The 16,897-nt window shown below is 44.9% G+C and overlaps 2 protein-coding genes across 2 annotated transcripts in view; both read right to left on the reverse strand.

Moving 5' to 3' along the window:
- Nucleotides 1-4,010: 4,010 nt before the first annotated feature.
- On the reverse strand, nucleotides 4,011-6,594 carry ISG15 (ISG15 ubiquitin like modifier). The gene is made up of 2 exons (XM_035098497.2): nucleotides 6,447-6,594; nucleotides 4,011-4,734 (listed from the first exon to the last, which is right to left on the reverse strand). The coding sequence occupies exons 1-2, from the start codon at nucleotides 6,447-6,449 to the stop codon at nucleotides 4,240-4,242; spliced, it is 498 nt and encodes a 165-aa protein (XP_034954388.2). The 5' UTR covers nucleotides 6,450-6,594; the 3' UTR covers nucleotides 4,011-4,239.
- A 3,712-nt stretch (nucleotides 6,595-10,306) lies between these two features.
- LOC118076011 (2'-5'-oligoadenylate synthase 3-like) overlaps nucleotides 10,307-16,897 on the reverse strand; it is a 31,566-nt gene continuing 24,975 nt past the window's right edge. Inside the window, exons 10-14 of the mRNA XM_035098493.2 lie at nucleotides 16,342-16,630; nucleotides 15,835-16,010; nucleotides 14,262-14,488; nucleotides 12,453-12,600; nucleotides 10,307-11,417 (exon numbers count right to left, since the gene is read on the reverse strand). Coding sequence (XP_034954384.2) covers nucleotides 11,373-11,417; nucleotides 12,453-12,600; nucleotides 14,262-14,488; nucleotides 15,835-16,010; nucleotides 16,342-16,630 — 885 coding nt within the window. The 3' untranslated portion in view covers nucleotides 10,307-11,372. The remainder of the gene's footprint in view (nucleotides 11,418-12,452; nucleotides 12,601-14,261; nucleotides 14,489-15,834; nucleotides 16,011-16,341; nucleotides 16,631-16,897) is intronic.

Below are 16,897 nucleotides of genomic sequence, written 5' to 3' on the forward strand. Positions count from 1 at the left end.
AGGATGCCTATGGTAGATTGAGGTTGATTGTGTGACACTTAGCGATCACGCGCGCGCACACACGCACGCACGCACACACACACACACACACACACACACACAAAAGCTCAACAACTTTGCCTGTCAATAACAATGGGTAGATCACAGCCAGTATTTTTACAATGTGAGTAGATCACAGTCTCTTGGGAGTTGAACGTCCCTGATTATACAAACTCGCAACATATGAACAATTTGCATATAAATGCAAAGTTGCTATGGACAAATTCCATGATATTTGGAATCCATTCTTACAAATACTGTAATAGGTTAAGATCTGGTGAAATACAATAACAACCTTGTAAAATATACAGGATTTTTCCTCTCCTCACCCTTTGTTTTCCCTTTCGCATGGGATCTGTTTCTCTTTTTCTTTTTTGTTTGCATCTCACCATGTTTGGTGCATGTATGGTTATGTATTTTTTTTAATTTTCAAGAAATATGTTAAAAAAGAAAGAAAGGAGAAGTCGCTCCCAAATTTTTGGGGCCACCGCACCATTGGTTCCACCCTGCCCTATTAAAAAAAATCATTAAGATATTTCTGCTCTTAGTTCATCTGCCTTATTTGAAGAATTGGTACCAACCTAATTTACTCACACCCTGTTTTAATGTGATACTTCCCTGAACAGTTTTATTGTTATCTTTCTTGACATATCAACCTTGTAATTTTATATGGAAAATAAACATATATACCCCAAAATTATACAGAATAGCAGTTCACACAACTCACAAAGGAGGATAACAGCGCAATAAAAATTCAGCAAAGCGTAGGACCAAAAATTTTTTTACAAAAAATTCTACACGTTCTTACTAATGAACAGATAATGGTGAAGGAAATTTATGGCCTAAAATATTTCTGTTTTATGTTACCTAACATGCACAACCCTTCACCCACCGCAGATGTATGGTAACTAATTTATAAGAAAATGATTAGCGGTTACCAATACAGTAGTTGGCTATCTTGTGGCTTGCGATGATTCAGAATAGTAAATATAAACAGATGTGAGCAAAGCAAATTGCTTTGAAAGCAATGAGAGCAGGAAAACTTTAAATATGAAGCAAGGGAGGTGTTTCGCCATAATAATAATAATAATAATAATAATAATAATAATAATAATTTATTATTTCTACCCTCTGGCTGGGTTTCCCCAGCCACTCTGGGTGGCTCCCAACAGAATATTTAAAACACGCTAAAACATCACACATTAAAAACTCCCTAAACAGGGCTGCCTTCAGATGTCTTCTAAAAGTCAGATAGTTGTTTATTTCCTTGACATCTGATGGTGAGGTTGGATAGAGAGAATCTTTCCTCCTTCTCTCGGAACACTAGAACTAGTAGACCTCCCCTTTGTTGGAAGATTCTGGAGAGATTGCTTCACACAAAGCATAGTTCAACTTTGGAACTCACTGCCACAGGAGGCAGCGATGACCACCAACTGGAATGGCTTTGGAATTCGTCTGTCTCTAGAGCCAATGGAGTGTGCTTCCAGGGGTGAAGTCAAACCGTGGTTTTAGCAAAACCAAAGGGCTCAAGCCTGGGCAGTGTGTATGGAGGTCCTGAGCTGCCCAGATGACAAGGACCTCCCCCCCCCCCCTCAGCAGTGGGAATGTTCAGGGAGGCAGGAGAGGATATATTGTTTAATATTCTTCCTAACTTGCGTTAGCAAGTTCATTTACTTAGCAGAGTTTACATTCCCCTTTTAACACACAACGGATAACTGGTTGCAGGCTTGTGTAAGCCTCTCCTTATTAGATTCCTGGGAAGTTCCCTTATATCCCTCTTAAAATAATAAAGACACGTCAATCTTATTTAAAGTCAACAAAAGAAGTTTACTCACATTCAGTTCACAGTTGGATCCTTGAAAGCAGACTTAGTTACAAAGTATATACATGTGGATCTATCCCAGGCATACCCAAACTTCGGCCCTCCAGATGGTTTAGACTACAATTCCCATCTCCCCCAACTACTGGTCCTGTTAGCTATGGATTATGGGAGTTATAGGCCAAAACATCTGGAGGGCCGCAGTTTGGGAGTGTCTGATCTATCCCATATGGGGATAATCCTAGTGTCCTCTGTTGGCTGGAAGCCAACAGAGCATCTCTAGCTAAAAAGCTGCTCCAACGATGGAGGAAGTGAAAAAGAGAGTGTGTTGCAACACACTCTCTTTTTGACTTCCTTCGTCGTTGGAGCATGCCCTGCCCTTTTGTTACCTGGACAGGTAAGGTCACACCCACCTCTAGTCACATGCAAAGGAAGTATGTCCCAGCCAGGAGGAAACAGGAAGTTTTCAACTGGCTAGACCAAACATTCCCCCGCATGTCCACTCTAGGAAAACAAGGAATGTTGTACTTGACTGCTACTTATTTATCATATACCACATCAGCCTCACTGACGTGGGCCAAAGGATAGCAAAGCAATATGCTGGGCACCAGCTTGGCTGCAGGAGTTGCCTGGAGGAGGAATACAAACCTTGTCAACCATAAATATGTGATCAATGTGCTCAGAGGGACCTACTTTCCTGGGTCCCCTGCTGCCCATTTGCCTCTTTGCACCCCACTATGTAACACCACTGCACCCCAGGGGGTGGTACCTGCACTTCGGGAACCCCTACTCTAGAGGCTGTGTACACACTATACCTTCAAAACACATCAGAAAGGCCTTTTCACCCCACAGAATTCTGGGAACTGTAGTTTGCCCCTTCATGGAGTTGCAGCTAACAGCAACCCTTAACAAACTACACTCCCCATCAGTCTTTAAGGGGGTAGGGAAAATGTGTTTCTAATGTGCTTTAAAGGTATAGCACGCACATAGCCTCTCTTTCACTCACGGGGCTTCTCCCAGCCAGGTGCTTATTATGGTCTGCATCAAGATCCCAGCCAAAATTTTTGCTACCCTTGTAATCTGAAGTTTCCCCCTCTGATTCATTTTTTAAAAAAATCCATTGCCAGCAACTGGTTCGTGATATTTCAATACTGTTAACCTGTTTGCAGTAATAAGCCTGGAAGTATCCCAGCTTTAAGTGACAATTGTGTGTGTGTGTGTGTGTGTGTGTGGAGGTGTGTGTGGAGGTGTGAACTCTAATAGTTACTTTCAACTAGTATTTGTAAAAACTAGGGTGTAAGAAGGTGTCCTCTTCCTGTCTGGTTCTCAGAAAACAGCAGCTGAGCTGCTAACCGCAGATAACCACAGTGCTCTTGACTCTTGCTAATCCAGAGTCCTTTTTTCAGTCACCAAGGTGGCAAAATCGTTGAGAGATCTGTCCCGCTCCCTTCTCCATCTTAGAATCATAGAATTGTAGAGTTGGAAGGGACCACCAGGGTCACCTAGTCCAACCCCCTGCAATGCAAGAACATTTTGCCTAATACGGTGCTCAAGCCCAGTAAGCTTTGTGGTTGAATGAGGATTCGAACCCAGGTCTCCCTAGCAGAAGTACAACTAACAGTCTTTGCCAACCTGGTGACCTCCAGTTGTGACTCACTGGGACCAATGACGTTGCCAGATTTGACAGCTGTAAAAACCACAAAAAAAATATCTTTCTCAACAGGAAGAGCATCAATCACACAAGTCATTTTTGTGTTTTCTTGTATTTATTTTTGAAAGCAGTGTGTTTAAAAGCAAGTACGAGAAAGCTCTTGAGTACAATGCGGAAGCAAAACCAAGGAGGGACAAAATAATAATTAAAAAGCAACATCTGCTATTTATTTTAAGCATTTTCGCCCCACTCTTCCCACCCACCCACCCAAAAGGCTCCCAGAGCAGCTCACATAAAACAACAAAAGGAAAAAGGGATGGTGAGGGAAGAGGAAAACAAAGAAGCCCAGTTGTTGGAAGTTATAATTTCTGACAATAGCCAGCCTGAATGGAAAGGCAAAGAGTAGCCTAACGGGGGCAGAGCAGAATGGCTGCAGCCAGGTGGAATACCTGCTGCAACATTTCTATAATACTGAGGTCTATTGGCAATGCTCTCTTTTAAACCTGTGCTAGCTGGATTTTAATGTTGAGCAATGGACGAATTCATCTCAGCAGCTGCACTGGCGGAAGCTCCTTGCGCAACAGGTGGCTCAACAAAGTTTCCAAAAATGCTCAGTACTGCTGCAAATACATAGACCATAAGGCTGGTGGCACACTGAGGATGGGGGAAGAGAGTGGTCTAACTTAGAAGCGAGTCAGAGAGGAAACAGCCTTGGGGGTCCCGAGGTCTGCTAAGCTGGCCCACCCCCCAAATTGCAGCCCCCTCGGAGGCGGAGGTTCAAGTAGACGGTGCCATGGGGAGCGATGTTGTAGTGAGACAGCTTGTTGCCATCATCCAGGGGTTTCCCTTCATATGTCAGCCAGAACTGACCCGCCTGGATGTTCTCCTGCTGCCGAATACGAGCTTTGAAGTGGTCCACCAAATCCGAAGGCATGACGAGGTAGCTTTTGGTTTGGCCCCTGGCATTATGCAGGAAGACGGGGATGGACTCCTCGCTCTTGACCACCAACAGCATGGTGTCCCCGGATTTCAGCCCGAATTTGGAGAGCTGGTCGCTGTCCTGAAGGTTGATGTTGCCATTAGACTGGCAGGCCAGCTTCTGCTGATATGGGGACAAGCCTGTCTTCTGGGCTACTTGGATTTTGAAATCCCAGACAGTTTTGCTGGCAAATGTGTCCAGGGAGTATTGCTCTCCCGACAGGAGTTTTACATTCAACCGCAGGGCCTGGGAAGGAAGCAGAGAGTGTGGTGTAGTGGTTAATGTCGGACTGCGGCCCAGGAGATCAGGGTTATCTGTTGCCCGAAGGAGCATGTGAACCTGCTCTCAGGTGTTTCTCTTAGCCTAAACCAGCGTTTCTAACCTAAAGCATTAACCCTTTTGGGTTACTGCAATGCGCTCTATGTGGGCCACCGAGACCACATAACACCGGTCCTGAAAGCATCTTGACCCCCATCATTCAGCCCCAGACACTGAGGTCCACCTCTGTGGGCCTTCTGCCGCCTCCCTCACTGCGAGAGGTAAGGTTGCAGGGAACCAGGCAGAGGGCCTTCTCGGTAGTGGCACCTGCCCTGTGGAACGCCCTCCCATCAAATGTCAAGGAAATAAACAACTATCTGACTTTTAGAAGACATCTGAAGGCAGCCCAGTATAGGGAAGTGTTTAACCTTTGATGTTTTACCATGTTTTTAATATCTTGTTAGTAGCTGCCCAGAGTTGCTGGGGGAACTCAGCCAGATGGGCGGGGTATAAATAATAAATTATTGTTATTTCCCAAACCAGAGTATCCAGCTTTTTTGGACTACAACTCCCATCATCCCTAGCTAGCAGGACCAGTGGTCAGGTATGATGGGGATTGTAGTTCAAAAACAGCTGGAGACCCCAGTTTTGGAAACACTGGCCTAAACAATATCTTTGTTCATAAGTGATGTCAGTATCAATAAAATCAGAGAGCACTGCAAGGCAGCATAACGTAAAATTCAAATCACACACACACACACACACACACACACACACACAGTTTATGTATTGTAACACACACTATTTCGCTCACCATTCCACACAAAGAACCATTGGACTAGGAGCTGGGAGAACAGTGTTCCAATCTCCACTCAGCCGTGGGGGGGGGGCAGTCACTGCCTTCTCTCAGCCTTACCTACCTCAGAGGATTGTTGTGGGAATTAAATATGGAGGGGGGGAGAACTGTGACTGCCACTCTTTAGAGAAAAAAGGTGTGATAGAAATGCAATAAAATAAAAATTAGGCTCCATTATTGTCAGTGGGTCTACTCAGAGCAATAGAAATAAATCAAACTAATTCTTTCTCGGGATGAAGATCTAAAAGTTAAACTTACAGGTAGCTGATGAAGTGTGCATGCACACGAAAGCTCATACCAAAATAAAAACTTAGTTGGTCTTTAAGGTGCTACTGAAGGAATTTTTTATATTATTATTATATTATTAAAAGTTAAGCTGTTCTTAAAAGTCACAAGAGCAGTACAATCCCATTTTTCCCCGGGCCAGTTGGCAGCCCCATTTCCTCCTCTTCCTCACACACACCTAAGGATGTTGGGGGGGGGGGGTTAGGGTTAGGAGACATCTGAAGGCAACCCTGTTTAGGGAAGTTTTTAATGTTTGATGTTTTATTGCAGATGGGCAGGGTATAAATTATTATTATTATTATTATTATTATTATTATTATTATTATTATTATTATTATTATTATTCTAGCGAAGATTTTGAGATTTTCCTGAGCACTTGGGGTCAAAAGAAAGTAATTTAAAACAACTGTTGTTGAGATAGTTCATTCCGAATCTGTTAGACTGAACCAGAAAGAGGGTGATGACAGACGGGTCTTCTGCCCCCCCCCCAAAAAAACCCCACAAATCCTGGCTACACCCATACAGGCACCCACACTCCGCTAGCGGACCTTTTCCTTACCATCGTGCCCTTTTGCCGCCTCGGTCGTAGCAACGCCTGAAGTCAGCGATCCAGACACCGAAACCAACAGCTGCCGTCGGATGCTCAGCTGGCGCGGTCTGGCAGCAGCGCCGCCTCGACTGGCCTTTTATAGCCGCCTCTTCTTTCGCGATGTCACCGGCAGGGGGAAAAGCAAAACAGAGCGGAGCGTCTCCGGGAAGATTTCACTTTCCTTTTCCTGGGCGAGCAAAGGAGAAAACGAAACCGATTAGAGACCTTGGCGATCTGGCCGTTGTTTTGATCTTGCAACAAAGGGCAAGAGAGAGAGAGCCACCGGAAGGGACGGAGCGGCCGGGTCCCGCAAGAAGAAAGATTTCTACACCTGGGACTTTTTAAGCTTAGAGGAAAAGGCTCGAGTAAATAGGGACACGATGGTGGGAATCGCTATTCAGGGAGATAAAATTGCATTTTAAAAAATGATGCGTGGCTTGGAGAAAATGAAGTTTTTCTCACGCTCTCACAACACTATAACTCGCGGGCTTCCCATGAAAGTGAATGTTGGGAGCGTCAGGGCTGATATTTGCAGGCAGCACGTAGTTAAACTATGGAACTCGCTGCCACGGGAGGCAGCGACGGCCGCGCACTGAGATGGCTTTACAAGGGGATTAGACAAATACACGGAACAAAAAGCTATCCATAGCAGGCTATGCTCTGCCTTCACAATTGGAGGTGGCATTTGTTTGTTGGTTTGTATTCTGCTCTATACCCACAGGTCTCAAGGGCAGTTCACAACATAAAATCCCAATATATAACCACAAAATACATAATCAAAACAAAACGCAACTCAATTATGCCCCCTACGTACACATTTTAAAAGGGCACTGGATGTCAATCAGCCAAAGGCCTGGTTCGAGAGGAATGTTCTTGCCCGGTGCTAAACTGGGTGCCACTGCAGAAAAGGCCCTTTCTCGTGTTGCCACCATCGGGTCCTCTGGTGGAGGAGGGTCTCAAGGAGATGGGTTTTGAGGAGGTGCTTAAAACCACCTTCTGCCACAGGTTCACCATCCCTGGTTTAAAAGACAAAAACTGGCATCAGGATTTGGGGGGACAGGGATGGGACGATGACAGTTCTCTCATCCTCTGTGGAGCAGCCCCTGGACGTGAAAGAATGGGCATGAGTTTTCTGTGGTTGCCATCGAGGATGATGACACAGTCTTGTAATTTGACCTAGGTCAAAAGCACTTGCTTCATTCGGATCTACTTTATCTTTCTGTTTCTATTTCCCCATTCCATTTCCCCCAATTGACTGGCACAAAAGAGCAGCTAACAGTCAACCATTCTAAAACCAAAGTGGTGATTTTGGGGAAGAAGAGAAAACCTCACAGGTGGGAGTTTGGACAATAAACCTATTGAACAACCATGCTATTATAAATACCTGGGCTTGGGTTTTAATTCAAAACTGTTCTGGAAGTCACAAGTACTTGCAGCTAAATTGAAATCCTCTCACTCTATTCACTCTTTACTGCGGTTTTCCAGCGTTCGGGGGGGGGGGGGGGAGAGAGTTTAGTTGCCACCACAGTTGAGGTATTTCAAAAGAAGATTGTGCCACAATTATTGTACGGTGCAGAGATTTGGGGATAAAACAATGTCTTCCCATTAGAAGTGGTTCAGAACTCTTTCCTGAAATCACTGTTGATTGTCCCCCAAAGGTACACCCGTCCCCTTTTTTAAGAGCTGAAATAGGGCTAATCTCCTTACAAATCAGTGTACACGTAGCGCTAGCCCTATGCTGGCTGAGGTTGTCTAGCATGAGATTGTGTGACTGCGGAAAGGGTTAAAAGCCCCCATCCAAACAACGACTATTGTCAGTGCAGGTAAGAAAAATAAATAAATTTTAATTTTTATCATCTACAATACTCTCTTATTTATTTTATAGTAAGTACATTGATTATTGCTTTCATTCTATGGGTCAATGGTAATTATTATTATTATTATTATTATTATTATTATTATTATCATTATTTATTATTTGTACCCCCGCCCATCCGGCTGGGTTTCCCCAGCCACTCTGGGCGGCTTCCAACAAAGATTAAAATACATTAAAATGTCACACATTAAAAACTTCCCTAAACAGGACTGCCTTCAGATGTTTTCTAAATGTCAGGTAGTTGTTTATCTCTAACATCTGATGGGAGGGCATTCCATAGCACGGGTGCCACTACCAAGAAGGCCCTCTGCCTGGTTCCCTGTAGCTTTGCTTCTCGCAGTGAGGGAACCGGCAGAAGGCCCTCGGAGCTGGACCTCAGTGTTTCAGCAGCGATATCACAAAAGCCAATTTTTGTGAGGTCGCAAATTTAAGCCGCACTTCATTCACGGTCAGAATTTGGAGGTGGGGAGGGAGTAAGGCTTATATTCAAGCCAGTATGGTATGTGCAATGTCTCTTTTGTCAAGTTGCGCTTTCTACAGATCAGTTTCATTTGTTGTGAGACATTGTTGTGTTACATTAGGAAGAAAAGGGGGAAAGAGGTGGAGGGGGGAATGGTGAGTGGGGTGGGGTGGGGTGGGGAGGCAGGGCTTCTGTTCTTCTACTTTAGTGTATGTGTGGGGTTTTGTGTCAGCGTCACTCGTGTGGGTTCTCTTTACTATTCGCTTTCATTCCTTTGGTGTGAGATGTTGGGGTTGGTCTAGGGCAGGGGTAGGCAACCTAAGGCCCGGGGGCCGGATGCGGCCCTATCGCCTTCTCAATCCAGACTGCAGACGGTCCAGGAATCAGCGTGTTTTTACATGAGTAGAATGTGTGCTTTTATTTAAAATGCATCTCTGGGTTATTTGTGGGGCATAGGAATTCGTTCATTTCCCCTCCCCCCCCCCAAAAATACAGTCTAGCCCACCACATGGTCTGAGGGACGGTGGACCAGCCCACGGCTGAAAAAAGGTTGCTGACCCCTGGTCTAGGGCAGGGGTAGTCAGCCTTTATATACCTACTGCTCACTAATGCATCTTTCATTATGGAAAATTTCCTTACCACCCACCAGTGCTCGATGGAAGGATTCAGCCTGTGCCATAGAACCCCCTAACACCCACCTAGAATCCTGAAACACCCACTAGTGGGCAGTAGGGACCAGGTTGGCAACCCTTGGTCTAGACCAGGCATCCCCAAACTGCGGCCCTCCACATGTTCTGGCCTACAACTCCCACGATCCCTAGCTAACAGGACCAGTGGTCAGGGATTATGGGAATTGTAGTCCAAAACATCTGGGGGTCCGAAGTTTGGGGGTGCCTGGTCTAGGGTGTGGTTGTTTGCTTGTGATTGGCTATGGTGAACTTTGTTTTCATGTGTGAGTGGGGTGTGTGTGTGTGTGTGTGTGTGTGTGTGTGGATCAGATTAGCCAGATGGATTCGAATGCTGTTGGTAGGTTCCTGTTGCCTTGTTGGGTTGTGTATGTGATAAAGGGGAACCATACCCGGGTGGAGGCGTCTTCTTCTATTTGTCCCCGTGTCAGTTTCAGTTTGTTGGTTAGTTTTTTCTAATCCAGCTGTTCCCCATACTATTTGATACCATTGGTCCATGCTTCCTCCTGGCAGGTCTCTCCAGGGTCTGGCTACGGTGCTTCTGGCTGCTGAGAGTAGGTGGGCTATGAGCTCTTTGTGATGTCAGTGGGCATCTACTTCTATCCAGAATGTTCATGGCTTTGGACCTAGAGACCTCGGGCAACTATTAGCATTCAGAAACCCTCTTTCCCCCTTTTCTTCCCAATGTCTCAACAAACGAAACCGATTTGTAAAAATGTTATGAGAGACATCGCATATATTTCTGTAAACCAAGAAAATTAAAAAAGGGGGGGGAGAAAAGAAACCCAGCTCCCAAGATGCATTCCTTTTTTTAAAGTTATTTTTATTAAGATTTTCCAACATATAAACAAGAAAAAAGAGAAAAAAAACAATATTCTCCTATAACATACATCATCTTTGACCATCCAACTTTAAGAATAGAGAAAAAAAGAAAAAAAAAAAGAATAGTTAACAATAAAAATAAGAATAAAAATCAACATTCCAATGTCCTAATTTCATAGTTCAATAATAGACCTCCACGAGAATTCCTTTTAACGGTTCATTACATCTCTAACTTAGCAGATTCTAATCAAATTTTCATCTTCTTAATTAATTTTTTAAAAAAATCATAGTTACATTTTCCCCTTAAATTCAATTGTCTAACCTATATAATTTTACACTCTTAATTCCTAACCTACAACCTACACAATTGCTTATAATCCGATTCAAATATCAATTCTACAATATTTTTTAGAATAAATTCTAAATTTCTTCCACTCCTCTTCCGTCTTCTCCTCTCTCCGGTCGTGAAGCCTTCCGGTCAGGTCAGCAAGTTCCATGTAGTCCAACATCTTCATCTGCCATTCCTCCACTGTAGGTATCTTCGGTGTCTTCCAGTACTTTGCTAATAATACTCTCGCCGCAGTTGTGGCATACAAAAACAAATTCACATCTATACTAGGCAATTCTTTTCCTACTATGCCCAATAGGAAGGATTCTGGTTTCTTAAGAAAGGTGTTCTTCAACACTCTTTTCAATTCATTATAAATCTTTTCCCAGAAATCCTTAACTAATGGGCACGTCCAACACATATGATAGAATGTTCCTTCCACCTTTTTGCATTTCCAACATTTATTATCCTGGTTATGGTATATCTTAGCAAGTTTCACTGGCGTCAAATACCATCTATACATCATTTTCATCGTACTTTCTCTTAAAACAGTGCATGCAGTAAATTTCATGTTCTTCTTCCATAACCTTTCCTACTCATCCAACTCCCAAGATGCATTCCCCCCTCTTTTTATAAAAAAATAGCTTGGAAAGCAATATAAGATGCCCCCTCTTCAAACACCCATGGAGTGCTTCATCTTATGACGAGGCTGGAAGGGGTCTCCTCAGAGTATGGCGCAAGAGTACGGCTCTTCCCAGGGCACTTGCAGCTGGAAGGAAAATGAACAAAAATGTAGAGTTTGCAACTTGCCCACATTTCGTGTATTTTACATCCCGCTTAATACTGGAACAATCTCAGTGTTTTATTAAGTGATACTTCCAGAAGAGCTTTGGAAATCTACACCTCGCGGACAGAGATCTTTCTGTAATCGCCATGGAAAGTGATTCCTGGCGAATCCACATATTGGAATTATAAACATCCCTAACACAGGCAACTGTCACTGAAGGGCCAATACTTTTATTTTAAGACACACCTAATTGATATGAAAATAGTTGCATAGTATTTAGGGGACACACACACACAGCACATTGTATAGAGGGGCTTGAAGTGTGACAAAAGCAGGGGGCCATAAGCACGTAGCTTGCAAACTGTTATCAAATGCCCACACCCAGTAAAGGAAGGAGGGGAGTACAAGCTGGGCTCACAGGACCAGATAAGAAGGGAGAAGAGCGTATGGCAGTTTGGAATACATGTGCTTTTTTGTAGTTAAGGAAATCAGGTGTTGCCTGTTTGTGACTGTATGAAAGAATTGTGCATCCACCAGTCGGTGTGCAGGTTGCAAGCTGATTGCACTGCACCTTTGCTTAGAACAAATAAATCTTGTTGTATCCTGCCTGGCATGTTGCCTCTTTTGTGTTGGTTCCATTGCTCCGATTACCCGGGTGGGACTTGGGTCCTACATCACAGCATCCATTTAGAGCAGGGGTCAGCAAACTTTTTCATCAGGGGGTTCTCAGACCTTGTGGGGGGCAGACTGTTTTTTTCGTGGGGGGGGGGGTTGGAGGAACGAACTCCTATGCCCCACAAATAACCCAGAAATGCATTTTAAATAAAAGGACACATTCTACTCATGTAAAAACGCACTGATTCCTGGACCATCTGCAGGCCGGATTTAGCCGTTTTGCTTCTCAATATACAGTACTCTGGTTGGCCTCTGAGATTTCCTCCTACCGATAGGGATAAGGGAAATGAAGCAGTTTTTTCTTACAACACTACAATTCTATGATTCTACTGCTGCCCTCACCGGCACATCCCAGGGTTGAACCACGGAGCCATCGGGTTTCACGAAGCATGCCTGCCCAGCACACTCAGCGGCCTTTTCTGCGAGCAGATCCCAGCGTTTCCCTTCTCCTACGATCCCGGTTGGATCTGCTGGGTCAAGGATAACGGGCCTAAAATACAGGAACAGGGAAGAGTCATTAGCCTCAGGGAGGAGCAAAAGAGTCCTGTCCTAGAAGCCAGGTCTACCGCCCACCAAGCAATTTTGGGGGGGTGTATAGGCTCCCCCTCCAAACCCACTCATGGTGGTTGTGGGAAGCCAGAAGTATCAGGAGATGAGGAATCACCAGCCCTGAATAAAGATACGGTACCTCTCCTCATCTCTCACCACTGCTATGGTCTGTATTTGAAAAGAATCCCACATTGAAGATCTGCTGAATATATGCCGGTTTGTTGGTTTGCTTGTGATGCGCCTGTGTGTTCATGGGTTTGAGGGTGTGGGAAAGCAAGGCTCACTTTCACCATTTTCTGGATCTACTTGTTCTGAGCTCTGGCGCCACCTACTGTTGGCCTCCCTGCCTTTTGCCCTACGAGTCCCAATGGGTCACACCCACTGCAGCATGTAGACCCCCACAAATCATGTGACCCCACCAACAGAAAAAGATTAGCAACCTCAGCCTAGGGGCAGTGATGGCGAACCTATGACACGCGTGTCAGCACTGACACGCACAGCCATTTTCGGTGACACGCGGCTGCATGCCGAGACCTCACTGCTGGCCGGCGGCGGAATGCCACAGGTGACGCGTCTCTGTGGGGCCTTGTGGACTTCCAACACTGCCAGGTGTTTATTAATGCAGCCGCCGGGAGGTGAGGCCTAGTCTGTTGACCTTGGCTTGGGCCAGTATTTAAATACGAGCCGAGGCCTCCGCCCTGTATCTCCATTCCTTGGCCCTGGCCTGACTCTGTGGGTTGTCTGGTAATGGCCGCCTTGGTGTATTCACATGCGAGCTGAGGCCTCCGCCGTGCATCTCCATTCCTTGGCCCCACAAGCTGCACCTTGCAAAACCCAGATCTTACCCACTGAATCGGTGCGCAGAAAATTCAAAGAGATATTTGGCTTACAGGGCATCTGATTCAGTGGGTAAGATCAGGTTTTCCTAAGGCACAGCTGCAGAACGAAGAGAAAATATCTCAGACCTAGGGGAATTAATTGGTACACAATATGCTCAAAATACAGAGTGGGCTAAAGCATGAGTGACCCCTAAGGCAGGTCATCCAGGTGTTTTTCGACTTCCATCAGCCCCAGCCAGCACAGCCATTTTGGACTCCGACTCCCATCAGCCAGCTCTGTTTGATCTGGAGGGCGCCAGGTTGGCAAAGCCTGCCCTGAATGGACACCCATTTTGCTTCCATAGTGGGATCAGCCTTGTGTTTGAGATTGGGTTGCCATATGTCCTCTTTTTCCAGGACATGTCCTCCTTTTCATGGGTAGAGCCTTCACAGCAATCCATAGTTAAAAGTAGAAGTTGGCAAATGTGCCCCCTTTTTTGCTCTTCAAAATACGGCAGCCCTAGAGATCTCCTGCATCTCTTCAGAGAACCACCGTTCTCAGGATTTCAACTCTCACTTTAAACCTACAACAGATTTGCCCGAAGAACTCTATGTAGGAAAACGTTGGGGAAAGATGAAAAGTTGGGGAATATAGAGGGAGGACTTGCTATTCATTTGATCCATGGTGCGGGAATGGGGGGGGGAGGTTACTAGTCCATAAGAGGTTCCCTATTTTCACCTGCAAAATGGCAGCGCATAAGAGGGAGGCCCAGAGGACACTGACCTGGGTTTCCGGAGCTGAGTATGCAGGTATTGTTTGAGAGTCTCATTCTGAAAGTCATAGTACTTTGTCCAAAAGATGCAGAGGTCTCTGTGCTGTTGGATGAGCCAAAGGACCGTCCGGAAACCTTCCGCCATGTTGAAATCAGTCTTCTCACCATCTTGTTCCCAGGCGTAGACAGCCAGAAGCTCAAGCGCATACTTTGGGGGCTTTGATTTCCAATATGGCAGCTACAGTTACATGGGAGAACATACTAAGTACAGTATAACCCACAGCAATGTGATAGGATTGGAACAATGGAAGAATATGAAAGGATCAGGCAGCGGAATGGGATATACAGGCTGGCAGTACAGTGGTACATCGGGTTAAGAACTTAATTCATTCTGGAGGGGTGTTTCTTGGTGATGGGAAAACTGATAAAAGTGGAGGTTCTCTTTTGTTCTGGGTTCCTTCCTTGTTCTCCTGCGTGAGGGGAAGGACCCTGTTGCAACAGCAAAAATAAAGGCTTTGCTTCTCAAAATTCTCTGGTTGGCCTCTGTTATATTCTCCGACCGATGGAGAACCCAATAAGGGCTCTTGTGTACCCCATAAGGGAATAAGAGCAGATTTTTTGCTTATTACAGGACGAAGAGGGAAGAGTGGTGGTTGGGCTGGGACAGAGTACAAGTGGGGTGAGGGGTATTAACGTATGTTATTTTCTGACTGATTAAAATGATCCGGAACTGGAACGATTTAAGGAGCTGGCTGAATCACCTGGGGACCCCGAGTCCAGGGGGGGGGGGCTGAATTAGATTCAATTGTTTAATTGCGATCATGGTAGAAGTAGTATTAGTTGAATCTATGGAAATTTTGGGGGGGGGGAATTATAGGCTATGGGGAGAAATAGAAGATAAATGGATGGGAAAGTAATTTTGGATTTGGAATACTCAATGACTGATCGAATGTAAATAGTTGATGTTTTTTAGATTAGAAACAAGATTAGGGTAAATTGTTAATGCTAAAATGTGTTAGAATGATATAAGAAATAATATGAAAACTGCCTAATTTGGATTTAAAAATGGACCCAGTGAGGGGGGAATCCAGGAAGTCAACAATGTTAATTAAAAGACGATAGTAAGAATATGTTTTGTACTTTTTGTACTTTTGCTTTTTTTGTAATTTTGTTTTTGTTTGCGTTTTTTGCGATCGTGTAACGTTGGGAAAATCAATAAAAATCATTTGGGAGAAAAAAGAAACTGAAGAACCTGGCGTTTTCAGTGTTCCAAAATGCTTTCCTTTAGAGCAGGGTTTCCCAAATTTGGGTCTCCAGCTGTTTGGGGACTATAATTCCTATCATCCCTGATTGCTGGTCCTGCCACTTCACTGAAGACCTTTTCTTTACATCAGGTTTTTTAAACTGAATTCTGATTTTTTGAGTGTGTACTCATTTTTAGTCTTGGGTTGTGTCCATTCTCCCATTTACTGTGCACTCACTGGGTTTCAAGTGCTAGGCTTTGAATTTGCATGTGATCCAAAATTCATATTTTATTTGTGTGTGTGTGTGTGTGTGTGTGTGTGTGTGTGTGTGTGTGTGTACCTGTTTGTACCAGTATTTCACCAGACGGATGAGACTTTTCAGTTTGGCAGGGCGCTCCCTGATGAAGTCTTTCTGCAACTCGGTGAAGCAGGGAGAGAACTGACCCCCTCGGCCGTTGCTGCTGTGGATCAGTCTGATGTACACCTGGGGGTCAGGCATGCCACCCCTGTAGTGACCTGTTTTGCAAAACAAAAATGGAGTCACAGGTACAAGGAGAAGGAACAGCCGTGGCTTCCCTTCCTGGGAACTGTAGTTTGTTAAGGGTGCTGTGGCCCCGTCCCTCCTTGCAGAACTACAATTCCCACCATTCTCTGTGATGAGGGATTGACTGCAAAACCGCTCTGGGAATGGTAGTCCCGTGAGGGGATTAGAGGTGCTTCTAGCAACTCTCTCAGTGCCCTTAATGAACTACAGTTCCCAGGATTCCTTGGAGGAAGCCATGACTGCTCACAGTGCTATCAATAGTGCTTTAAACCATAGGTGCCATCCCTAGGCAAGTGGACTTACCAAGGGCATCAAAGGCCGGCAGAATATCAAAATCAATGTACTCCTCTTCGCTAGCATGAAGCTGGAAGCTGAGCACACGGTTGTCCTGCTTTGGTTTTCCAATCCGTACTTCTATATCCCTCGGTATTATTTCCCGGCATTCCTGGGAATTGAGCCTCTTCTCAATCTCCTGGATGATAGACCTCCTGTCTCTTTTCTGGTCTTCATAGCCATTGAAGATGTCAAGGAACAGCACGAGGTCAGCATCTGAGTCCCTTTTCAGAGCTGTGCCTTTGCCAGATGAGCCACCCTGGAGAGGGAAATATGATGTTGCTTCAAATAATAGCCTTGCTTCCTTGCACTCTGATGAATGAGTTGATTCCAGGCAGGGGGTGGGCAGACTGGTCAATTTCTAGCTTGTGTCAATTTCACATGTATCAATAGAATCATAGAATTCTAGAGCTGGAAGGGAGTCAAACGGTCATCTCCTCCAACCCCTTGTGACGCATAGATATTGGAATCAGGCCTTTAGCGTGGTGGCAACGACACTTGGAAATTCTCCATCCCATTGCTAGCG

Source organism: Zootoca vivipara, chromosome 17, assembly GCF_963506605.1.
Source record: "Zootoca vivipara chromosome 17, rZooViv1.1, whole genome shotgun sequence".
Classification (NCBI taxonomy): domain Eukaryota; kingdom Metazoa; phylum Chordata; class Lepidosauria; order Squamata; family Lacertidae; genus Zootoca; species Zootoca vivipara.